This window comes from Sceloporus occidentalis, unplaced genomic scaffold (genome assembly GCF_023333645.1).
Source record: "Sceloporus occidentalis isolate IW3139 unplaced genomic scaffold, rSceOcc1.0.p SCAF_3, whole genome shotgun sequence".
Taxonomy (NCBI): Eukaryota; Metazoa; Chordata; class Lepidosauria; order Squamata; family Phrynosomatidae; genus Sceloporus; species Sceloporus occidentalis.
In genome coordinates, this window is record NW_028316983.1 from 117,894,016 (window position 1) to 117,921,404 (window position 27,389).

The 27,389-nt window shown below is 40.5% G+C and overlaps 1 protein-coding gene across 3 annotated transcripts in view; it reads right to left on the minus strand.

The window, feature by feature from the left end:
- Positions 1 to 27,389, minus strand: part of LOC149316624 (ras-specific guanine nucleotide-releasing factor RalGPS2) — a 150,125-nt gene that overhangs the window by 106,330 nt on the left and 16,406 nt on the right. For 2 of the 3 annotated variants that reach the window (XM_089515956.1, XM_089515955.1), the window contains exons 2-3: positions 6,891 to 7,025; positions 2,344 to 2,451 (exon numbers count right to left, since the gene is read on the minus strand). In XM_089515956.1, the coding sequence (XP_089372082.1) occupies positions 2,344 to 2,451; positions 6,891 to 6,947 (165 nt within the window). In that variant the 5' untranslated portion in view covers positions 6,948 to 7,025. Of the gene's footprint in view, positions 1 to 2,343; positions 2,452 to 6,890; positions 7,026 to 27,389 lie in introns of those variants that run through there. The other variant, XM_089515957.1, reaches the window with a different exon arrangement.

The following is a 27,389-nucleotide window of genomic DNA, read 5'->3' on the forward strand; positions in this document are numbered from 1 at the left end:
GCTTTGGGGTCAGGTATCACCAGACTGCTGATGATAGCCAGCTCTATCACTCCTTTCCACTTAATTCCAAGCTGTTTCTGGGCTGAACCAGTGTCTGGCAGCTACGATAGATTAAATGAGGGCAAACAAATTGAAGCTTAATCCAGACAAGACAGAAGTACTTCCTGGTCAGTAGAAAGACAGATCTGGGAATAGGAATTCAGCCTGGTTAGATGGGGCTACACTTCCCCTGAAAACACAGGTTCACAGTTTGGGAGTACTCCTGGATTCAGTGCTGAGTCAGGAGGCCCAGCTCTCAGCTGTGACCAGGAATACATTTGCACAGTTAAAGCTAGTGTGCCAACTGCATTCATTCCTGGAGGTCAGATCTGGCCATGCTCGTACATGACTTGGTCACACAGTGGCGTTACTAGAGGAGTGCGGGTGATTCAGTCAGCTCCAGGTGACCACTGCTCCTCCTCAAACACCTGCCATTCGGCAGAAATGGACTGTGGCATTCATCCGTTTCCCTTTAAAATGCTTTAAGAGATGGCGGGAGTGGGGTAAAATTCATTGGAAGAAAAAGGGATATGCCCTTAAAAAATTAAATTAAAATTTCAAAATTCAAAATTTTAATTTTTTTATTTTAAATTTTCTTTAAAGACATCACATTTTAAACAAATATTTGCTATGTATATGTAAATACATTCAGGTTGTGCATATGATATTGCAATTTGAAGGTATAATTTTAATTTTGCTAGTTGTTTATGTCACAACTACATTGCAGTCGCATCATATGCGGGTACGCTATATGCGGCTTTCAGCTTATGCACGCTGGAAAAGATAATGGCGGCATGTCCATGGCATGCGCGTTGCACCAAACCGCGTGCACAAGCCTCATTGTTTTCAATGGGGCTCAACATTTGTGTAATTTCCCTTACGCAGGGGGTCCATGCTGTATTAGCAATACATTCAGTGGTATATGGGAATTACGATTTACAAATAATGTTAGTGAAAAAAAGATTACTGAGGATTCTGTATGGTGTGAAGTGGAAGGAGGCCAACAGGGGTCAGGGGATGACACCATGAGTAACTAGACCGGGTGACACCAACCCTAGACACACCACTGTAGTCACATCCCATTTGGATTACTGCAATGTGCTTTACGTGGGGGTGCCCTTGAACAGTACTCAGAAGCTTCAGATGGCTCATAGAGCTGCAGCCAGATTATTCACTGGGGCTGGATACAGGGAGCAGACAACTCCCTCATTGCAGCAGCTCCACTGGCTGCTGGTGTGTTTCTGAGCACAATTCAAATTGCTCATTGACATATAAAAGCCCTATATGTTTTGGGTCTTCACAATCTGAAGAGCTTTATCTCCCTATATGAGCCCATTAAGGTTTCAAGATCATCTGGAGAGGCTTTCCTCTCTTTACCACTACCTTCTCAAGCTCATTTGGTGACAACAAAAGAGAAGGCTTTCTTGGCAACTGTTCCCAGACTTTGGAACTCCCTTCCCCAGAGAGACCAGGATGGCTCCATCCTTGCTATCCTTCCAGCAGCAAGTTAAAACATGTTTGTGCCACCAGGCCTTTAAAAACAATTGAAGTTGGGCTCTTAATTCTCTGTGGTGCTGGATTTGAATAATAATAATAATAATAATAATAATAATAATAATTATTTGTATCCCGCCTCTCCCGTTTGAGGATTGAGATGGATAACAGCAAGGAAAATTTCAAATTCAGAGTCACAAAAAAAAGTAAGGAAACAGTCCCCAAAAAACCCCACCCTTCTATCCTCCCTCCCTCCCACCAATACAAAATAATTAAAGGTTTTTAAGGGTCGGTATGTAATTTTATTTTTGTTTTAATGTGTTGTAGTATTCATGTTTTAGTATGTAATGTTTTGAAGTGCTTTTATCTTTTAAATTGCATTTTATTTTTTTACTGAATGATGTATTTTAAATACTATACCAGTTAAATTCCATTTTAATTTCTTTGTATGTTTTTAATTGGATTGTTTTCTAATTTGTAAGCTGTTTTGTGTCACAGTCTTGGGGGGAAAGTGGGATATAAATAAAAAGAAAAGAAAAAGAAGAAGAAGAAGAAGAAGAAGAAGAAGAAGAAGAAGAAGAAGAAGAAGAGTATTAGCAACAATAACAACAACAATGATTATGAAGTGATGTCAACCTGGATTATTTCTGTAGTGCAGATGGATCCTAGAAAAGAAAGGCTTCACTCTTCAATAATTAACAGAAATCAAACTTTCAATGTGACAGACCTTGGAAGATTAGACAGACAGTGTGAAGAGGTAAGAAAGACTCAATACTAAATTAACAAAAGTTTTACTTGTTAATGACTTACTGCATATTCCTCAGGTGTAACCTTGAGAATGTCAAATACTACTGCATCAAAGCTTTTCTTCAATTCAGCAGAACCCTTGTCACTTAATGACTCTGAGCTGCTACTCTTCTGTTAAAAGGGAAAGAAGTCCTTTTAGTACCAAGTTGAAAGATGAACATATATTTGCACCAAAAGAATGAGTCCTTTGTATGAACATCTTCATGCCATACAGAAAAAACAGCAAACAGTAGATGGTAGGGTCTGATTCAAGGGTTATGAACCAGACATAAAATAAGAATACTACTTTCTGAGATGTCAGTCTTCTTTGGTAGGGAAAACCCTATCCCTTTGAAACATTTGGAATGAGGAAATGAGTAACAAATGTCACTTTCATGAAAAATATATAATTGGGGAGCAATCCATATCAACAAATAGTATTCCTAGTTTACAGATTCTATGAACTTAGAAGATAGCTACTAAAACACAATGTTCAAGATTGATTTGATATAAATAAAATCTGAAGTCTAGATTTTAATGATTTAAATCACAGTTAAAATTACTAGTGAGAAAGATTCAATTTAATCATAATTTTAGTAGAGGTACATTATTGTTTAACATATTCTTAATATGTATCCAGAAATGTATATTTCCTTAGAAGATGTTGTTCTTGTTTCTACTGTGTGCCTTCAAGACAACTCTGATTTATGGCATTCTTTGGCAAGGTTTTCTTGACAACGTTCGTTCGGTGGAGGTTTGCTACTGACTTTCTCAGGCTGCAAGTGTGTAACATACCCAAAGTCACCCAGACATCTTCACACCTGAGTTGGGATTTGAGCCCCATTCTCCTAGAGTCCTAGTCCAATGCTCAAATCACTATACTAGATTTATTAGAAGGTAAGTAAAATCTGACTTTTAAAATAACTGATTTTTACCAACCCAGCTTCAAAGCAGTGAGTTTGGAAGAACATATAGCCATCATCTTAAATGTTCAAAGATAGCAGGCACTTCCTTTCCTAGGACGTAGAATGGGGTTCCCCATACCACACTAGAGCAAAAGAAAATGGTAGAGACCCATGAATATTGTGGCTGAGGGTGTCCTGATTCTTCTGCAGAGCTACATCTATCCTCTTTTTGCATTAATCCCTGGGGTCCTCCTATTCCCTTTACTGGGGTGACTGTAAAGGACAAAACAGGCTCTGGCCGGTCTACTATCAGGACTTTTTAAGGTGCTATTGCCTTGGTAACAGGGATTTAATTTGTGAAACAGTTTGGTTTTAGCCGGGCTGTACTAAGGGTTTACATTACCAAAGATGTAGACAAAAAGGGTGGAAGTAGATTTAGGTGTGCTCTGAGGGAATGTCAGTTTGACTTGTTTGCACTTGGTCACTGGCTGGTTGCTATGGTTTGGTTGTCCCACCATATAACTGAAGTGTGTAGAGTTAAGCACAAAGACATTGCCTTGGGGGAATGGGACCTTTTTTCCCTGCTCCTCTGAAAGCTTTCCTTCTTCACCATCACTGACCTCAGATACGACCATCAGACACTGTTCAGTGTATATCTTTTGGGGGCAGGGCAGTAGCATCATTAGAGGGGTGTGGACTGCACTGGGTGACACCACAGAAGGGGGGTGACACCCGATAAGTGCTCCCCACCTCCCTGCTGTGAACCCCTTGTCCCTGCCTTGTGAGGCTGTACTTGCAAGGCTCTTTGCAGGAGGAAGGGAGAAGGGCCGGATCCATCCCTGCTGCATGAAACTCTACTTGCAAGTAAAGCCTTCAGCAGAAAGACAGGGGATCCAAGCCTTGTTCCTTCTTCCTGCACCACATGGGACAAGAAATTGGGAGCATTCCCTTTTGGCTCTGCCCCCAACCCCCACCCCAGAGACCTAGTGACACTCTGGTTTGGAACACTGCTGGGTGGGGGTATTGTCCTGAGACTGAGTTTACTGATAAGCAAGGATTATGAGGCCTTTCTCCTCTTTGCCTGTAGCCTGATCAGGATCTGGATCTAATTCTGTTGTCCTTTCTGTGCTTGTGCTTAGACCTGCTTTGTGTGGGTAGGTGGTTCTTTTTCCATTTTTCTTTTCAGATGGATGAGATAGTGAAGGAGACTGATCCCTGCACACTAGGTATCCTGTTGAGTAAGTCCTATACTTGAGAGATAAACTGCACTACTGCATTTCTCCTTCAAAATTCTGGAATGGTTGGGGAAGAGTTAATGGGACCTTCACTCACCTTTTGTCTTACTTGATGCTACTCCAGGTTTTGCATCAGGCCACTGGCAATTCTATTCAGCTCCACTGCCCCTTTAGACCACCCTACCTCTGAATGTCCCAAGTCACAGATGAGGTCATTACTCTTTCCATCCATCCATCCATCCATCCATCCATCCATCCCACCATGATTTAAAAGGTGGTACTGGTGAGGAAAAACCCTAGCAATCTCTTTACCTCAGCATCCCTTTGGGCCTTATGTTCCTTTATTCATACTAAAACTGTCTCACTAGACATCAAGTTTTATATGCAATCTTAAAGTTAAGGAGACTGTAAAATTGTGTTGCAACATGACTAGCGCCCACTGTTTGCATCCAAAGAGCTACTTCACGAACATGTGACTGGACATATATTGGGTACAGGGGAAGGTTATAATATAATGCTTGGAACAGAACAGACTTACCACCACAAACTGAAATTTGTTAATCATAAAATCATAGAGTTGGAAGAGACCACAAGGGCCATCCAGTCCAACCCCCTGCCATGCAGGAACTTACAATCAAAACATCCCTGACAGATGATTATCCAATCTCTGCTTAAAGACCCCCAAAGAAGAAAACTCCACCATACTCAGAGAGTGTGTCCCACTGTCAAACAGCTCTTACTGTCAGGAAGTTCCTCCTAATGTTAAGGTGGAATCTCTTTTCCTGTAGCTTGCATCCATTGTTCCACGTTCTAGGCTCTGGTGCAGCAGAAAACAAGCTTGCTCCATCCTCAGTGTGACACCCCTTCAAATACTTAAGCAGGGCTATCATATCACCTCTTAACCCTCTCTTTTCCAGGCTAAACATATCCAGTTCCCTAAGTCTTTCCTCATAAGCCAGTTTCCAGGCCCTTCATCATTTTGGCAATCCTCTTTTAGACATGCTCCACCTTGTCAACAGCCTTTTTTAATTGTGGTACCCAGAACTGGACACAGTATTCCAGGTGAGGCCTGACCAAAGCATAATAGAGTGGTCAGGCCTAATATGCAAACGGATCTTGAAGTACCTTTGAGAATGAGCAAAAGTTGGCTCTTCATATTCACGGATCCTTCATCAACAGATTCAACCATTCACAGCTTTAAAATGTTTTTTAAAAATATAATTCCAAAAAGCAAACCTTGATTTTGCTATTTTATTTATGGGACACCACTTCACTATAGCACTGTATTTAATGGGACCTGAGCATCCACAGATTTTGGTATCCATGGGTGTGTGTGTGTGTGTGTGTGTGTGTGCATGGAACCAAGCTCCAGCAGATATCAAGAGCCTACTGTATAAACTTTTGTAGACTAGGTCTACTTCCTCAGATCTAGTCTACTAAGTTTTATGCTTTCTCTCAATTAGTCTCAAAGGTGCTACTAAGTCCCTTTGCATACTGATATTCTGATAACAAGGCTGTCTCTGAGATTTATTAAGTTCAATCTTTCAACAACTGTAAATAATGTATTTGTAGGAAAGAAAACAAAAACTTGTACAGTACTGTACTGCACAGAGGTTATTTAGTCATAACAGAATGTTACATTGTGCAAAAAAAGGATACTTCACCTTATAAAATGAACAACTTTGCAAAGCAACTCACCAATGTTTTTACTACTCTGTATGTATGTACGGATTACAATTATTGCAAAACCTTATTGTATAAATTGCTTTAAATTGTTTTTAAAAATACAACCTAAAACATGCTGATAAAGAAAAAAAAAGGACCTATATTGCAAAAACTTTTCTGCAACCACCAGTCAGTTGCCGAAAGCCTGCATGAATTATCGTTGGTTTGTCTGTTGGTCAGGAAGGAGGCTAGCCTAGCCTCCGTGATAGGCAGTTCTACAGCCTGGAAATCATCACAAGAAAGCCTTCTCTCATGCTCCCATAAGACATCTCTCAAGAGGGAGAGAAGAGCCCCAAAGATCGCAGAATCCAGATAGGTTTGAAAGTCTGCTTGTTTGTATGGAAGAAAGTCTTAATTACTTCAGTGATTTCTTGAGTGGATATTAACATGGCTGTTTTTAAAAGAGTAGTATTGCATCATTAAATCAACTTCAGCTGTTTTATTGGCCAAGAACAGCTGTAGTGGTGCAGGCAATAAACAATGGCACCTTTGGTTGAAGCAGAACATAAGAAAAATATGAAATTCAGCATGTTTATAGAATCAGCCTTACTCAAAATATCCAACCACAGACCAAGAACTTACAGTACTCCATAATGTTTTTAAAATGCAGTATGTTTTCTTTCAAGATACATTGCTTTTTATTATATCTGTATTAAATTCCTGAATATTTAAAAACTGACTAAGAAATGCATTACTGACTCCTTACCTCTGAAGCAGTAGCTGCAACATTAACACTGCTGGGGTGTCCATTCATTAGGTCCATACTGCCCACACCATTAGTCTTCTGCCCTACATTTGTAGCAGTTGTCTTTGTTAATTCATCTTAAAAGATCCATAACTCCTAAAAGAAAATGAAAAATCAGGGTTTCATAAATCATCCAAACCCTCATAACACAGAGCAGAAACTTGGCAATGTTTAGGATTACAGACGAACCTAAAGCAAAATACACTGTAAACAATATGTCACATTATACAGAAAGACACTGTAATATCCCAGTATAATCCAGCTACCTATGTGGAAATAAAATATCAGAAAAAAAATGCATATGTACAGTTGGCCCTCTGTTTTCGTGGGGATTCATTCTCCTCCCCCCCATGAAAAAGGAGGCTCGCGCTTATTCAAGCCTCATAAGCTTGAATGGAGTGACCCCCATGCGTGTGGCAAGGACATGCGCTCCATTGCAAACAGCAGAGGTCACCCCTCTGCATATATTCAAGGGTGCAGATTTCAGATCTGTGCATTAGGAGGAGCGACTGTAACCAACTATGATGACCTGAAAGTTTAATTTTGAATGTAATAAGAAAATTATTAGCCACCTGGGTATAAAAAGCAAGTGCTCATATTCTGGGCTCCAGTCAGCCAACCATGCCTTTCTTTAGGAGAGTGGAACCCATAATATAAGCTAAACCTGCTCCTGTTGCAGCTGGACTCCCATCTCCAAAGGGGGCACTACAAACTAGCCTATGGCAATGAATTAGAGAAGAAGGGTCAGCGCTATGAAAACAAGGGTACATTAAAAATTTAAAATAGCAACCTGTTTGAAGATCAAAAGTTCAGGTAGACCTGGTGGTGTAGTGGTTAAATGCCAGTACTACAGCCACAAGTTTGTGAATTCAATCCCAGCCAGGGCTCCAGGGTCCACTCACCCCTCCATCCTTTTGTAGGTCAGTAAAGTGAGTAGCCAGCTTGATGGGGGCAATTGGCTTCCACATTATAAACCGCTTAAGGAGTGCTAGTTCACTAATAAGTGGTATAAAACTAAACTTGCTACTTGCTATAGTTCATACATGTTTATCTTGGTCATATTTTCATAAACTACCTTTCCGATATACAGTCGTCCCTCCGTTTTCATGGGGGATCCGTTCCAGCCCCCTCCCCGCCCCCGAAAATGGAAACTTGTATATATTGAAGCCCCATTGGCTTGAATGGTTGCATGGTCCCAGGCGCACATGCCTTTTTAGCCAATGGGGCTCACCCCTCCATGAATAATTGAGTCCTCAAACTTCAAGTCTGCGAAAACGGAGGAGCGACTGTATTTGCAGCTTAAAAACATTTCTTCAAAATACATGGCAAAAGAATCACTTTTCCATAGTAAGAAAAGCACCACAATTTCATTTAAAAAAAAACCAGATCCTACTGGGTTCAGGTGTCAGATGTCCTAACCACAGGGGAGGACAAAGCACTGCAAAATGTACGACATTCAAGAAAAACATAGGACCTTACCAAATAAAAGCTGAAAACACTCATATAAATGTAAATTCATGTTTCCGATGCTCAAAATGGAGGACTTTTTGAAATACCTCCTGGACAGAAGGTTGAAATGGAGGATATGTCCTGGGAAAAGAGGACATCTGATCACCCTGACCAGGTTTGAGTTTGCCCCACGCATAATCTAACAGAAAATCATGAGACTCAAATGAGACCAGCAATAACAATAATACAGGCCAGTTCTATATTCAGCTACAATACATCTACATGTAAATTAAACTTGCAACTTTTTGTGGGGTGAATTTGAAAGGAGGGCTGAGCCATCATCTTCTACCCACTTCCTCCCAGAAAATTTTGTATGTTGCTGTACACTAGCTGAGTCTCTCTTTCCTCATCTTGTTGCCACAACTGCAGCAGAAGAAGAGAGTAAGGATGGTTAAGGTACACAAGGAGAAGGAAAGGATGAGGGTAAATCAGAAGAGAGGAGATGGAGACAGAACTTTAGTCCAGAGATGCATGATCATCAAGCACCCTGACTATCAAGCAGCCACCAAACTCGGCTGGCTCTTCCTCCTTGAATAACTGAACCAGATAAAAGGGGGTCACAAGAAAACAATTTATATACTGTTCAAAAATATATCTTTAAAATGAATACAGAAATAAACACAAGCAAGTCAGATACAAGCTTGACTATTGCTAATCATATAGCAAACTACAACCCATTTATACATGAAAGCATTTATGTAAAGACTACTGCTTATATTTACTTTAAAAAACACATACTTGTGCTGATTATTTATACTATTTTAAAAGGAGAAACTCAACATTTTGATAAGTTCACATTATAAAGGAGAAAGGTTTTCTTTGTTTTCCACTCAACGTTGCATTAGTGCCACCTTGTGCCGAGAACAGGTTTCTCACAAGTTTAAGTTGGTCCTATTTCACAATGATGATGATTTCTGTATTTATTTTTAATAGGGTATTTGATACATTCAGATGTTTTGGCTATTGAGATACTATGTGCTCGAGCCTTTTGCCCAGGTACATTCCCTTCTCAATGCAGACCAAAGAGAAAATACGCAACCAGAATATTCTGTTTTGTCCAATGAGAAGCTATTGATTACCATCTCAGCAACAAGTCAGAACAGTAAACCAAGCTGAAACTAGTGTTACTGACTTCAGACTTTCCCCCCATCCGCTTTCCATCTTCCCTTCCATCAGCATCAAATATATACATAACTAGTTATCCAATCAAATCCAGTAGATGGTGAACAGCAAGCAATGACATATACTCTTATGACCATAAACATGTCTGGAACAATTTGAGAGGGGGGCATTTTGTGGTGGGGGGTGGAATTTGGCAAGAAATCTAGGAAGGAGGCCTGGCTTTGAAAAATGATGAAGCAGTCTTTTTTCTGCCAAGTTTTTAATTGCTAGTGATACGTTCTAGTTAATTTATGGAAGATTTTTGTTTATTACGTTATGTTTGATGCATTTATTTCACATTAGTTTATGTATATGTACATGTGTGTATGGGGAGGGGGAGAGAGGGAAAGAGAGCGAGAGAGAGAAAGTACTCATTAAGCCAAGGGGAATCCATCTATATGCAAAAAACTAACAACTGTAACAATATCATATTAGAAAAAAGAACCATGCTTCACTCGAAATGTCAAGCTCATACTTCTAGGTTCCTCCAAACTGCAGAAGAGAAGGAACAGTGAAGATGAACTAAAGGAAAAGATGAGTGCACAGAGGCTAAATCTGTGAATAATAGAGATCCAGCCTTCCAAAGAGGAAGCATGGCGTAGCGGTTCGAGTGTTGGAACATGACTCTACAGACCAGGGTTTGAATCCCTGTTTGGCCAAGGTAGCCCTTGGGCAAGTCACACTCTCTCAGCTTCAGAGGCAAATCATCTCTGAAGAAATCTTGCCCAGAATGCCCCGTAACAGAATCACTTTAGGGCTGCCATAATTTGGAAATGACCTGAAGGCACAAGACAACAAGTTGTACAGTCACACGTACAAGATAGAAACAAGGCGCTAGAACATTTGTATGTTTGCTGTTTAATTACAACCTGCTCAACAATCACAACAGGTCCATTAGGTTTGGCAGGGGTGTTTTGTTTTTTTCATCCTAAAAGCAGAAGTTAACTCCTAGATTTCAGGGCCTTTGCCTTTTAAATTTCTCTTCTTGAGTTTTTAATATGTATAAATATATAAAGCCTGCTTGCATAGCACATTACACTTTCTATCCTTTAACGTTACACAAAGGTCTGTTCCCCCTCCCACCTACTCTCCCAGAAATTGTACACATTTAGAAATACACTTGTCCCTCCATATTAACTAGGGTCAGGGGCACACGATCCCCGTGAATATGGAAAAACAGCAAATAATAAAAACAACATGTTTTTACCTGAGGGGACACCTCTCTAGAAATCTCTAGGTCCTCCAGTCTGTGGTCAACGTCCAACAGACAATGACCATAGAACTGCACTGGAGGAGCTACAAATGCCTAATAGAGTATTCTCTCTAGGAACCTCTAGGTCTTTCAGTGCAACTTTTAGTTAAACCTGACACAGAGTTGCACTGGAGGACCTAGATATTCCTAGAAAGAACATATTAATCAAATCCATGAATAATCAAATCCACAAATATCAAATATGGAGAGATGAGTGTATTTGCTTATGTAACTATCCAATGTATGTTATTATGTCCAAACTGGGAACTGTGTTGTTTTTTGTAATGGAGTATCAGGGTAGGGGGCAGATGTTTCTTAGAATAATCGAGTTAAAACTAACCACTGATCCCCTTGGCTCAATGGCTCAGACATGTTGACAAAACTAGAGTTAAGTTAAAGAGTGAAGTAAAAAACACTTTTTAAATATCTGCATTTCAGCTTGTAAAGCACCCTATAAAGAGAAGAAAAAGCACAATCTTGATAGGGGCATCCTTTATCTCAAGAAAAGAAACACAGACTGATCCCAGATGTTTCTATTAAAAATTGGTTTCTCAACCTTCTTTCACAAAGCAGAACAAAATCAATTTTTAAAAGATACATTAATATTTTACAATTAACATTTTATTAACAGAGAAAAAGTATGACCTGCTATGACCAATACAGCTGGATACCAGAGTTTAGTCACTTTTTAACTAGAAACACATACAAATTAATTTAATCTTTAAGAACTATACAATCCTATCAGAAAGAGAGGTGTAGAAGGTTGGATACAAAGGAGTCAGGTATTGAGGAGGGCAATAATTATCAGTCCTGAAGAGAGATTCGTGGAAAAAGAGAGCAACTCAGAGAGCATCTGAGGGTTGCACAGAGAGAGAGGGACCCTCTGTGCACACCATGCCTAGAACGGGGAAAGATATTTATATCCTATTATTTCATACCCCTGAGGACACTTTATGTTACCACATGGTGCAACAAAGGCTTTGATGGTTTTTCTATGGAACGGAGTAAAGTAGGGGTCAGCAACCCCCGGACCGCAGGCCACATCTGGCCTGGCGAGGCCTTGGGACCGGCCCGAGCCCAGTCCTGCCGCCGATTGCCAAAGGCCCTGCACCGGTGGCAATCAGCAGCAGGACCGGGTCTCTCGCGTGGGGCGTTTGGCCTCTCACGCGAGCGGCCCTCAGCCGGCGGACAGGCAGGGCCAAGGAGCCCCGCTTCAGTGAGGCTCCTTGGCCCTGTCTAGTCCCTTCCGCCAGCGGGCAGGTCCAAGGAGCCCCATTTCAGCGAGGCTCCTTTGCCCTGCTTGTTCCCCTCCGGGCAGGACAGGAAGGGTGTGGGGGTCCTCCTCCTCCTTCCTTCCCTTCCCGTGGCTGCCAGACAGTCGCGGGCAGGGAAGAAAGGGGGTGGGGGAAGAGGAGGAGGAAGAGGAGCAGGAGGAGGAGGGAGGAAGGAAGGAGGGAGGGAGGAGAAGGAAGGAAGGAAGGAAAGAGCAGGAGGAGGATGAAGAAGAAGAGTAGCAGCAGGAGGAGGAGGATTTCCATTCCATTTCTACAGGTCTGCTTTGTTTTAACAATGATAGTGGTGGTGGTGGTGGTGGTGGTGGTGATGATGATGATGATGATGATGATGATGATGATGATGATGATGATATCAGTCAGTTTCTGAGACATGCGCTCACTCTTTCTGAACGTGAGACAGTGTGACTTTCCAAAGTGCATTTCTGTGTGTTTTCGGTGCTTTTAATGCTAAAAGGTCTGCTTTAACAATGATGATGGTGATGGTGATATTGATATCAGCCAGCTTCTGAGGCCCAAATGTCCTCCATTTTGATCATGCCTAACAAACATGCATTTGTATTAACTTTTTTTAAAAAATCATCAAATTTTTTCACATGTCCTCCATTTTTAAAAAACGTGCCCTACATTTGAAAATGTCCTATATTATTTAATTATTTATTTTTTGGCTTCAGCCCCCCCAGTTGTCTGAGGGACAGCAACCTGGCCCCCGGCTCAAAAAGGTTGCCTACCCCTGGAGTAAAAGGGATCCAGAATGGCTGATGCTTTAACTCCAGAGTGATGAAATATTTATTAAATTTCAGACAATCCCTGGATAGTTGGACAGGAAAGGTGAATAGGAACACAGCATGAAGTGAAGTGAATGATATTGTTGGACTGCTTTGCAATGGGACTCCCTTTGTCTCCATTGCGAGAGGAAATGTGAAGAGCCTGGGGGTGGCAAAGAGTGGTCAGCAACCTATTAGGCATTTATTTTAGTCCTATCTGGGTCTCTTGCATGTCGTCAGGTCAGCATAACTCCTAACATGTGTAACTTCCTAGTTTCCACCGTAACCTCTCAAAACATGTCTAGTGCTAGATAGTAATTATGAAAGCTCATATCCAGTAAAAGAATGTAGGATATGCTAAGATAATGCTCCCCAAATTGTGTTCTTTAAGGGATTTGGGACTTCAGCTCCCAGAATCCCAGACTACTGGCCAGCATGGCTGAGGCTTCTGGGAGCTGAAGCCCAAAATCTTTTAAAGGGCACAGTTTGGGGACCACTGTGCTAACAACTACTGCAAAATGAGAGCTATGCTCCTGGAAGGGAGATAGCCTATAAGTCAAGGTGCATTGGCTTGGACCTAAGCACATCAGTCACTTCCAATTTTAGAAACTGGGGAAAGTGAGACACATTTGCAGCTCGGGGGCAACTTGTAGCAGCACTAAGTAGGAAGTTAACTGGCCCAAGACCTGTTAAGTGCACACTTTATAACCTGCTCCCACTGGCAAGAGGAGCCAAATGGGAATGATAAAGAGATATACAGAAAAAGAGCACATTTCCATGCTCCTGATAAGTCAGAATTCAGAAGCAATATAACTTATTGCTATTAATCCTAAACAGTTATTCTCAAGAACAGAAATATTGCTGAAGATGTGCAGAAAGTATAATACAGGTTGACTATTTCTTATCCAGAATTCCAAAATCCAAAACATTCCAAAATCCTTCTTTTTAATGGGTGGGCTGAAATAGTGACAACTTTGCTTTCTGATGATTCAATGTATACAAACTCTTTCATGCACAAAATTATTAAACACATTGTATAAAATTACCGTTAGGCTATGTGTATAAGGTGAATATACATTCCTCTCCATTAATGCCCCCTTGTCATGGGGGAGAGGCTTGTGTACTCTAATGAAATTGTGAGCTATGCTGGCGATGGTATAATAGCCACCGGTAGGGCCTCCCATGGCAGACAGGTCACAACCGAAGGGTCTGACCAAGAGCGCCAAAGGGCAGGATGGGCTCTCTAGCCTTATGGCAACCATGCTAGGAGAAGGAAAACTCTAATCCCAAACCCGGGCAGATGGTGCTCATCTAACCTTGTAAGGTCAACCATCTAAGAGAAGGAAACTCTAATCAAACCTACGACTTGAGGACCTCACTGCCCCCGTCCATGCTTGTCAAGGCCTCAGCAGATGAACCTCTGGTTTAAAGGGTGAAGCCAATTCTGTGCCCGCTGCACTCCACCAGAAAAATCCATTGCACAGGCTCGAAGAATACATCCAATCTCCGAAAAAGCCCTGTAGCAATAGGCGAGGAATGAAACGGCAGCTGTAAAGATGCACTGGAAGCCGCAGACCCAACCCTACATGCAGGCGGTTCAGGACTTTGGTCGCTTGAGACTGACCCGGGGATGACAGTCTTGTTCGGCAGCATCCTGAATGACCAAGCAGCCCTTTTTAAGGAGAGCACTGCTTGCTCCATAGGGAGAGGGCCTAGAAAAGGTGGCCTAAAGAAAGCTCATCCCCAAGTACCCAGTTGGCTAGCCGCAGCCAACGGAAATCTTCTGAAGCAGTCAAACAAAGACAAAGAGACAAAGGCACACACCAGCCTCCAAAGGTGCAAATAGACTAATGCTTGCATGCTGGAACATCAGAACCATGCAAGATTCTGCAGATAGTGGACATCCTGAGCGTCGTTCTGCTCTAATAGCCCATGAACTGTCACGACTTAACATTGACATTGTTGCTCTTAGTGAAATTCGTCTCCACGAGGAAGGCAGCCTTAAAGAACACGGTGCTGGCTACACACTCTACTGGTCTGGCAAACCCAAAACTGAAAAACATCTTTCAGGTGTAGGCTTCATGATCAAAAACTCCATTGCTTCCAAACTCGAAAGCTTGCCAACAGCACACTCTGATTGCATTATCTCCTTATGCCTCCCACATGTTGTTCTCTTCAGTATATATGCCCCAACTATGCAAGCCAACCCTGCGGAGAAAGACAAATTCTACTCAGACCTACGCCACCTCATACAAAAAGTCCCTGCAGAAAACAAAATCATTATCCTTGGTGACTTCAATGCCAGAGTAGGAAGGAACTTTGAAGCCTGGAAAGGTGTTTTAGGCAAGCATGGTGTTGGAAACTGTAATGATAACAGACGCCTCCTGCTAGAGTTTTGTGCAGAACAGCAGCTAACTATTACAAACACTATCTTTCAGCAGAAAGATAGCTTGAAGACAACCTGAATGCATCCCCGATCCAAATACTGGCACTTCATTAACTACATCCTAGTGTGCCAGAGAAATATTCACGATGTCCGTCATACCCGAGTGATGCCCAGTGCAGAATGTCAAACAGATCATTGCCTCGTAAGATGCAAACTAAATCTCCATTTTAAGTTCAAACCTAAGAGGGGTGGCATCCTAAAGAGGAGACTCCAAGTCAACAATCTTCAACAAGCTGCCATGAGAGACAACTTCCAGGCAAATTTGCAAACAAAACTTGAAGACCATCCTGGGCAGGACACGTTTCTAGGATGAAGGACCATCGCCTCCCAAAAATAGTATTCTACGGTGAACTCGCCACAGGTCAGCGTAAGAGGGGCGCCCCAAAGAAGAGATACAAGGACTCCCTGAAACAACATCTCAGGCTTGGCCAAATTGATCACCAACAACGGTCCTCCCTGGCCTCGCATTGCGACGCATGGAGACACACTATCCATGATGCTGCAGCCTTTTTTGAAAGCTCACGCCGAACGAGTCTCGAAGAGAAATGACAACGCAGAAAGAACCGCAACCCGGAAACATCACCCAAGGAGACTTTCCACTGTGCTTTCTGCAACCGGACCTGTTTATCTTGGATTGGCCTTTTTAATCATCAACGCGCTTGTACAAAGCGTGGGATGAGTCCTTCCTGAATCTTCGTTTGCGAAGCAAAGCCAGAGATAAGGTGAATAAAAAACATATATGAATTTTGGGATTAGACTTGGGCCCCATCTCCAAGATATCTCATTATGTGCCTATATACAAATACAGATATTCCAAAATAAATTTTAAAAATCCAAAATGCAAAGCACTTCTGGTACCAAGCATTCTGGATAAGGGAAAAGCAACCTGTACTTTAAAAATTAATATGATGAGGAAAGGCTTGAAAATTAGCAATACGCAAATAAAGTTGGTTTTCTTGGCTGTGAAAAATTAGTTAAGAGACTATTTGAATCACTGTGAGTATATCAATTATAAATTGTTTTATTGTTCACATTCAAGATTGGTCACTGAGAGGAAAAAACAAACAAATTGAAAAATGACAATTTAAACAGAATGGATTTGGCTCAACTGGGGAAAAAACAACGCTGTGTGATTAAATTTATGAGAGAAGTATCCTTTTACTGACCTTTTATGAAACAAAATATGAAATATTGATATTTATACCATTATAAAAGTAGCCTCTCAAATGTTTGCATTATATACATTTATAAATGTATTATACATAAGCTGTATTTGTGATATCCTATTTTCTCATTCCCTTCTCCAGAAGCATCTGCCATCTGTCACCCTTACAGGAGAATCTGCTCTGCTCGTTCCACAAAAATATTGGTTGTGATTCTGTATCACCAACTTAGTTATATAACAACATTAGTTAACAGCTAAGTAGTGTCTCCCTTCCCAATCCTCACTTAATGAGCAGCAGCCAGTGCAAACAACAGCCGTCTGTTTCATCAATCAGGAAGTGGCTGACTGACATTTCCACCCCTTCCCATGAGCAATCTATGGTGTGACTGCCAGAAGGAGGGTCCCTGTCATATTTCCCCTTTGCACTGGAGATCACTCGTGGGAGGGGGTGGAAACATCAGTCAGCTGCTTCCCAATCGACAGGGAAACAGACCTCTGTTCCTCACTGCAGCTGCCACCCAATAAATAAGGATTGGGCCAGTTTCACAGTCCCTATGTAGTCTCTGAATACAAATGAGTCATGGATGTGTAAATCTAGATTACGCATTTGTACCCGCCTTAGTGAATTCTGGCCTTCATCAAGTTGCTGCACCTTTTCTTCAGGCAGGGCAACTGGCTTTCACTTACTGCAGGTACAGCTCCCCATGTCATACAGCAATAAAATAAACATGACAACTGCTCCCTCCCTCCCATCTTCAGTCATCCTATATAGGGAGTAGCACAGCACTCCTGCCCTTCCCTTCTCATAAAAGTTCACTACAAGACACCTGTTTCCCTCTTCCTATTAGCCAAGCTCTAGAGATAAAGAAAGCAGCAACACAGAGCAAGTCAGAGATTCAGCAAAAGCCTTGCCCCCTTAAACTATGTGGCCCTCAAAGAGGCCACATACACCAAAACACATAAGCAGGACTCCGAACAGTTCAGCCAAGCAATCAACACTCACCCAAAAACACACACAATGTTACTCAATATTCTGCCTCTCCAGAGACTATATAGTGCTAGTGGCTGCTAGTTCCACTTCTAAACATGTCAATGATACACTTCCTCTTAACAACCCTCCTCCATTGGTTATATGCTCCAGAACACGGTGTCTAAAAGACATAAAACACACAAAGAAATTTCCAAACAGCTCAGACCCTATCTTCCAAAATACAAGCTCATCTCATTCTGTCTTTCCATACATACATACATAGATATATACAAACATGCACATTAAGAAGTGATGTCAGCTCTCATAACAAGATGAAAAACAAACTTATATAGTATGGGTATGTTCAAATCCACCCTGTCGCTAAATTTAGATACAATTTACTACATTGTATTAGTAATAAAATTCAACAAGAACAAAATAATTGGTCTGCATTTGTTACTTAACACAATAAAATTGGCATTCTAAATATATATTGTTGTATTCAGAACATTTTTCCTTCCTTACTGTAAAGTGCTCTTTATTTAGATGAAGATTTGCCAATACACTAGTTCTCTGATCTCAAATGCTGTTTTTCATTTATATCAATATTCCAATAATGCACTCCACTGCTTCATAACTGCTACCATCCCCATCTCTACCTTTCTTATGGCAACTATAATTTACTTTCCAAAGTTCATTGTAATGAATTCTCTTGGTAAACAAAAATGCACCCTCATTCCATTTTATTGAATTGTACTGCCCATAATCACAAGTAATACTAGGCCAAAAATCTTGGTGTAAGAGGGAACATGCACAATTTGATTCACTTCTCACAAAGTCATATTAATTATTCCTCTGCAGGCGTGCATTTGATATTTTTTTCTGTAATAATGGTTTCTAATGGAACAAACATTAAGCAAATGGGACAGTGATTTCCTGGATCCTTTTTTTAAAACTGACTTCACGTTGTATTAGAGGACTAGAAAGTGGTCTGAGATCAGTTTTAGGGGCATATTACAGATTTCTGTCAATAAATTACTCAACTTCCCAAAAATAACAGTTTAAGATTAGGGAGCAACTGATTATACCTTTGTTGAAATAACTTACCATGGGCAAAATCCAAAATCCATAGAACCGTGACACCTTTATTAATCTACCTAAGATTCACAAAATACAACATGCAAGCTTTCAAAGTTTCACTGGCTTCTTCATCAGGAAAAGATGTTACAAAGCATATAGAAGGGAAAAAAAGGGACAATTTTAAAGTCATGGGCCTACATTTTGTTTCAGAGGGTACTCTGTTGTCAGTTAAGATGGCATGGAGGGAGCTCAATTCAGGCAGAGAGCTCTTGGGCACGTGGGGACTAGGAACAAAGACATTAAAGGCAATACATTCTCAACTCCATTAGCAACAGAAAAGTAACTTCCCTTGAGATTAATGCCGTCCCTGTACTTTGTCAAGTTAACTGCCCCTTTCTTAGGCAAAGAACATTAACTTTCTCAAGAAGTTTCTGAATTTTATTTTGCTGCATGGCCAACACAGGTATACCCGAATATGTTGCCATGGGCTGTTATCCAGTCAAAATCTGTTAAAAAGAAAGAAACAAACGAACAACTCCCCAGAAGAGAGTATGTACCAATTAGTGCATTAGTAAGCATTCAACATCAAAACCAGCAGCTACAGCATTCAGTTCCCAAAGAAAAATCCTTTCCATTCTTCTGCTCTTTTCAACTTTTCCCCAATTAATCTGAAGAAGCAACCTTTTAAACATCCCAGTTTCTTTTTCTACAAGCCTGAGAGTAAATCTAGTATCTCTTACACAAAAGACAAACCTCAAATTCATTATGCCTCTTTGTAAGTAATATTTTCTGCTCCCACACTAAAAGCAAACGCATTCCAAACCATAGTTTTATAAAGGAAGTCACGGTCTGTACTGAGATGCCTCCAAACTAACTGAAATACAACAGAAACAACATCTGATATAAAATGTAGGCCTGAGACTCTATCATCATCACTTTTTTTTCTCCTGTACGATTTTTTAAAACATAATTTGCCTGATGAATGGAGCTTTGAAATTTTGCATGATGTATTTTGCGTGTTTTGGTTGGCCAATAAAGCTATCACTCTTTTGTAGATTTTATTGATTTCTTTGTGATTTAAAGATCAGAAGTGGGCAACAAAAAGGTGAACCACACACAACACTGAGTGATACAGAACTAACTGTAAACATGACAGTGTCAGGACTAGTGAATACAACACAAAACTGCATTTATAGTTCTGCCTCACTCCTGCTTTAAAACCCATTGCTCCTTTATATATGTGTGTGGGGGGGGTGAGACATCAAAACTTTGTGTGCAGCATAACATGAAGTGCATAGGTATCTCAGCAGCTGCTGCTTTCTACCAACTGTTGTGTGCAGCCTCACACTGTGCTGGGATTAAGAGTAGTGGAGATCAACTCTGTCAACACTTCCCCTCAAGTTTCCACATCAAAAGGAAATACTGGGGGTAGGAACAGGTGGGAAGAATAGGGAAAATATTTAAGGAACCAGAAAGGAGTTCACAACAACAGTTACCTGAGTCATTAACTTACAAAGTTGCATTTATCTTTCAGTAAAGAGTTTCAAAAGCATAATTTTAAAGTGACAACAAAACTAGTATCTAGGATTAGATAATGAAGTATTGTCTCCATTAAGAACAACGAGCCCTTTCACAACAGCAGTATATAATCATTGAAAGCCAACTACATTATTTATCTCAACACAATAGGTTCAGAGAGACATGATAAATTCAAGACATGTTTTGAAATGCCCACTATTGGCAACAAACACTAAGAATGTTCAGAAACCATTTTTTTCAAACATGCTGGTAAAATAATTTCCATTTCTTCACAAAACAATTGTTAATTATTGGTAGCAAGTCATATTATGCACTATATACCAGAACAGTACAGGATTTAAGCAACCTATTTTGTATTACTTTGACTCTAATCTTTAGAGCACCTTCAGTCATGCTAAACTGCTTCCTGATGCACTCACCAATGATCTCCTTTCAACCGTTTTCCAAACAACTTCTCCAGCTGTGCGCGTAAAGGAATTGGTTTCAGAAATATGGCACAAAATCTATCCTATCTGTGCAGATTTCCTAAGGGTGAAGTCCACTAAAAATATTTTGATCCTAAATATGGTCAGGAAGGAGATTTTGGTAAAACTAGCTAGAGGAGAGAATTTGGAGAAGTGAGAGAAACAGAAGCTGACCCTGCAGCACATTTCAAATTGACTATGACAAAGAGATCAGAAATGCAGGGGTGGCTGTTAGGCCAGAGGGCTGGGTAGTCTACTGCAGGTGGAGACGTGTAAGAGGAACAAGAGCCACAACAAGTATAGCCAGCCATCAAAATAAGCACAGTAAGTTCAAGAGACAAGACATTTCAAAGTTGTGAGTATAATGCAGAAGGGGTTGGGGAGGGCAGGGAGGGCATTTGACATATGCACTGACTCAACATTTTTCTTTGCCCCAGAAACCCATTCTACAGAGAATAGAAACTGAGCCAAATAACACCAAGTTCATGATTAGACAGTTGGCGTGGGGAGGAGGAACCACACAACAACACAATAAACACTATTTTCTTCAAACCCACATTTTGCTGAGGGGGTTTTAAACTCAGGTAAAACGGCAACTGCAAGGCAGACTGAACCCTCAATTGCCAATGGCTTGTCATATTCACAGGAAACATTCAGAAAAAACAACAGAAACCAAAATAAAGAAAGAAGGAAGGAAGGAAGGAAGGAAGGAAGGAAGGAAAGAGCAAAGGATTGGAAGCTCCTAGGCAGGGATGTGAGGACTAGTCATTAATATTCAAATTCTCAAAGAAAAAGATTGACACTACAGACGCCATGCCAAGGTAAAGGAGAATAGTTTCTTGATTCTCCATACTTTAAGACTTCACTGGGGGGAAAAATCATTTGCACAACAATACACATGTTTTTTCTGCATCTAAAACATATTTTAGAACAGTAATTCTATTTCCAACACACCCAAACTCATAGTTTTGCACAAAATACACTAATTCCCACACAAAATCATTGGGGGTTGTTTTGTGTGTAGGAAATACACTTTTTGTACAGGAATCTGTATTTCTGCCTAAATTTAAAGTCATCCAGCACCAGGAGTTCCTCAGTCAAAACTAGACAAATTGTCTAGGAAAATGGAATGTAAGTTTTGTGGTTAAATTGGTAAAATACTGAAGATTATGCATGATCATGCCTTGTGCCCCTTACAGAAGCAATACAAGTACTTGAAATGGCCATCAGTAGACACAACGAGGCGTTACAAACCGCCACTTTGCGGCAATCTCCCGGCGCTGCTGTTTGCTCTGTAAGGGAGCCGCCGCAGCCAAACCGCGCGGCTCCCTTACGGAGCAAAAAAGAAGCTCCAAAATGGAGCTTCTTCTGGCGTCGCGCTCATGACGCCACGAGGCGTCAATGGCGCACTCGTGACGTCATTAGCGCCGCGCGACGTGCAGACGCACAGCGTCCGTTACGTCAAGATGGCGGCGGCTGTGTGGAACGGCCGCCGCCATTTGTTACGGACAGAGTCCATAACAGGAAGAGGGGCATCTGGAAGAGTCGCCCCTTTTTAAAACTGGGACGTCCTGAGGACGTCCCAAGTGGCGGTTTATAACCCGCCAACCTTTCCTCTACAGACCACAGGATATGTACCACTTAAAGAGGGCCTGAGAGGCTACATATAAACTATGCAATGTCTATAATGCTGAATCAAGATAAAATGAAGAACAATGAAACTTAAAAACCAGAGAAGATATTATGAAAGAAAAGAAAAAAGAAACACTACTCAAAAAATTATTTGATTCCAGTCTTTCAATGGAGAAGGTTTCCAGCACAGTTCCTCTTGCAGAAGTAAGAAATCAGGGAGCAAACTCTGGAGTGCCTGAGCATTTATGCTGGAGGTATAGGGCAGGATTCCTCTGCTAAGCTCTACAAGGTTTCACATATTGTTTTATGGAGGTGCTAGACCCATATGTCTGAGTCCCAGAGACAAAAAGAAGTGGTGACTTGAAATTCTCTGGGGAAGAAAAAGAGAATGGCAGGGTACAACCACTATCACCCAATAAATCACCACTGCTGAAACATCATTTGTATATCAGGCCATATAAATATGCAACCATTTAAGGTGGCTCACTCACAGTTTATTTATTACACAAGTCCTTCTGCTCAGTTAGTAACATATGTTATTATCATTCTCACGAGCGTTGTTCAAATATGCCGATTTCAAACATTAAATATTTATGCATGCCTTTTCCATGTATACTTTTTCCATGTAAAGATAGGTTGTTATATGAAAGCAATGACAAGATATAAATCGCTGCTCAAATTAATCCAATGCAAGTGAAACAAGTTTCAACATGCAACTTGAGATGGTATGTGTACAGTATCCCAAGTGCTAACAAGCTTCTCTAAGGCATTTTTGATATTTATTTTTTACTACAAGTGGCTACACGTATTACTCTAATTCCTTGGGAGCAAGACAGCATTTCAGTCCCATCTTGAATTTCTGTCTAAAGAAGCAGGTTACTGCTTTCACTATGTGTGCATTATTATGAGCATAGTGGCCAACATCAGTTCTTTGTACAGTACACATTTTAGCATTGAGTACTGTGCAGAATTTTATTTGCGAACATATTGTACATTGTTTTCACACAGCTGTGTTTTTAATGTGTGTCTGAAAGGCATCCTTTGGACACAAGGGTCACATGTTAGACTGCTAAAACTAACCGAGTACACAAGTAAGCAGCAACCATTTGTTTTATGAACTAATTTTGTATTTACAATTGATTTTGGGTACACACAAGGCAAAGAGAAAATCCATAAACATACCAAGTCAAACCAGTAAGAGAACAAAAAACACTAACAAGGTTCCTTAGATGGTGCTCATGTAGCAGACGAAAAGGAACTGAGGCGGATAAATAGGAATACCAGGATATAACGGGGTGGATGGAGCTACCACCTTAAATCTGCCTAGCTATTCTAGAAAGTTCTGAATTTGCTCTGCGCAGGTGCAGGAATATCACAGTTATGTGATTCACAGAGACCACAAAGAAGAATAATTGCAAATGATAAAAATTATTTTCCTCCCGTTTCACCCACAGTTGAAAAATGCTCATCATTTGTTTCTTCTACTGTTATAAGGCTGAGAGAAAGTTATTGTTGCGGGATGGGTCATATCAGTATTTGAATGCAAAGTCTGCTCATTTATATAAGCACATCAGAACTTAGAAGCATGCAAGGACCTTAACCAATGGATATGATGGAGCTACAGGGGCTTTTGAGAGCTACAGTCCAAAAGGTAAGTTTCCCAAGCTCTGAAGTTCACATGAATAAACTGTAAACCCCACAGTTCTGGACTATGAACATGTTGTTAATAGCCTTGAACTTTGGTATGTTTTAGAGGAAGAGTGAGCAACCAATTGAGAGCCTGGAAGGTTGCTCCCTCCCCAACTTCTTTTATTAAAAATATCCTGCCAAGGGGGTGTGTGTGTGCAATTTGCCATTTTTAGAGGGCTTCTTTAATCCAGTAAATAAACCAGAAGTACACCCTTGGTTTATTTTCTTGTTATAAGACCCAGGATGTGTGTGATAAAATTGCCTCCAACCATTTTTAGCAAAAGAACATTTAAAAATAATAATCAAAACTGCACTTTTCCAAAGGAAAAAAGGAAACAGGTCTATTTTACAATATAGGAGGCATAATTATGTACCACTGATCTGTGTCTTTTTCTGAGATGATCACTGTAAGATAGATGATACTGTATGTAATTATGGCCAGACTGCCTGTTAACTCAGATGACTTTAAAAGGAGAGATCATACAGACAATTCAGAGGAGAAATCTATCACTAGTTAACTGTTTGAGGAACCATCACATTCAGACACAGCCTGTTTGATAACAAATAGTAATACACTGAGAGGCAAAAATGTGCAGTAAATGACTGCAACTAATGATTCTTTGCATGGGTAACATGGGATAGGGTCTCTGGGAAGAATCCACATCACCACAGAGATGCTGGGGATCCCACAGGCTGAAGTAATCAAAAAGCACTCTACACATACACAGAACGACAGTCTTTCTGACGAGAATCCTTGGCTTGGCTCACATGTATGCACAAACAGAAAGTGCACGCGCGTACACAAACAACATAAATAGGGAAGCATCAGACCCACAATGGAAACACTGTCCATTAAGAGTGGCATTCCTTCAAGTACAGTCGGCCCTCGCCTTACGCGAGGATTCGTTCCGGATCCCTCCGCCTAAGGCGAATTCCGCCTATGCTCAAGCCCCATTGGAAACAATGGGGCTCGTGCAAGGCAGCGCGGCAGTGTGCGCGCCCATTCAATTGAATGGGACGTGCCGCCCCTTCTGCCCCGTGCGCACCCCACAGCTTGAGCGCGTAAGCGCAAGTCCGTGTAAAGCGCGCCCACGTATGACGCAGGCGCGGTGTATCAAAATCCTAGGGCATTTAGGGCTTCGAATGTAACGACCAGCACCTTGAATTCAGCCTGGAAGAAAATCTCATCGAGTACAGTGTGACTTACTCCCTCATAAAGCTGGAGAGTCTAAATCACTTCTGTAAATCTTCAATGACTTCGATTTTTATTTGATCAATTAATGAATCTTTTGGCTGGAGAAAGAGGATTTGTCCATCTCTGATTATAATGCTCTTAGATAACTTTTCATATGTTAGCTGTTTCCATAATGATGACCTAGCACAATGTCATCACCTAGACAAATCTGAAACTATTACAAATGGAAAGCACTCTAACCTTTCAAAGCAAAAAATATATTAGGTCAATTAGCTGCTTTTCTATGGCATTCATAAAAATGCTATTATGATATAAGACTATGCTGAAACTGTCTGCATCCCATGATTGCTTACAACATAATATATGTGCTAGTTCTTAGGATACCACAATACTGAGCTGTTTTCAAAAATACAAAAAAGAAAAAAGCTATTTCCAGAAGCAAAAGTTGTTGCTAATACAATCATCTAAGTATACAGATCTGACCATCTTTCCTTTGCTATGTTGCCTAAGTAAAGAGTCTGCTAGCTTTTCAAGCACTGTGCATTCACTTACTAAACAGCTTTGTTTTGATTTGTTTTTATTTTGGCAGAGAAACAGATAAGAATTTGCCCAGTCAAATAAAGATGAGGCCTGTGCCTTTCAATGAGGAGTCATGAATTGTTAGACATTTTTCCCCCTGAATGAAACAGAATCTTAATTGCTCAATTTAGATTTGCATTTTATGCATTTAAGTTAAAAGCTTATTTCTTTTTAAGTTCAATTTGTTCACCCATGGTATTGTATGTGGTTCCATTTGTGGTTCAAAAATCAGAGAAAGTAGACTTCTTAATCTTCCAATGTGTTATTACTTTTGTAGAGGGTGAAAACATCAATCAAACATTTCCTAAGGGTGTGGGGCATATAGAAGGTTGGGAACCACTGCTGTAGATAGTAAACTGACAGATGAGATTATGATTTTAAAATGTAGCAGATTAATACTTACTTAAGCCAGTTCTTAGAAAGTAGACAGATGTTCTGCTTTAATCAGCAGATATATCCAGGAGATGTTCAAATAACCAAGAAACAGAAATTGCCATACAAAGATAGAAAGAGCTTACCATAACAAATGGAAACTTTCTTCAAAACATCAATGACATTATACATTTTTCCTTACACATAAGGCTTCAGACAATGGGTTAATTTACTCATGTCCAATACCAAGGCCTCAGAAAAAACAAAAATTGTATGTTAGAATCTTGTTACCCAAATCCTGCTACAATGACCAGGTAAGATTGGTGTCTAATGCTAAGCAACTCCTGTCTGCATTCATCTCCCAGAGTTCATACAGTTACATCAATAGAACACGCAAGTCTTTATCTCTTAGATCACCTGTCTACACACATTGTCACTACGTGGCAAAAAGTATCTACCAAGTATAGTAGGACCTTGGTAGTGGCTGAGTTTGGCTTCAGAAACCCATGCCAATGCCAAAATCTGTAGATGCTCAAGCCCCATTACATACAATGGTGTAGTAAAATGATGGCAAAAGTAGGTTTTGCTATATATATATATATATATATATATATATATATGCATGCATGCATGCATGCATGCAAGCAAGCTGTGGACAGTTGAATCCATAGATAAAGAGGCTGTGGATATGGAGGCCGACTATATCACTGTACCAGTACCTAGTAAAGCTAATGAAACACACAGATGTTGATGTACATCAAGTTGTCTCCTGTTAGTCTTGCATAATGATTGCTTTATTGTCTTGCTATACTTTCGGCAGTAATTTAATGTTTTTATATTATTATTATTAAGCTTTGTTTATATAGCGCTGTAAATTTACACAGCACTGTACATACAAACTTTTTAATAAGATGGTTTCCTGCCCTCAGGCTTACAATCTAAAAAGACACAACACAAAATGAGAAGGGAATGGTGGTAGGGAAGGGGATCAGGTCCAACATTTCTTCTCTCCCTCTGAGGCCTGGACCAAGGCAGATGGACAGGAGGGAGGGCTTTTCTTAGTAGTCCAGGCCAGACCCAATGGAGCTGGGCCAGCATCTGGTGGTTTCTATTACTAGACACTTCAAAGAGTTTCACATGGGGGGGGGGGTTTCTATAAATATTAATAGAAAAGACTGTCTTGACTAAAGATCTATTTAAGAGGAAGAAATGCAATTTAGAAAAGTTTTCCCTGCAATATGAGATGATCTAGCATTCTTAAAAAGTGTAACTCTTAAGTAATTCCTCAAAAGCAAAGTTTTGAGATGTATGTGACATATACAAGCATAATGCTGTTGGAAGATGAAGC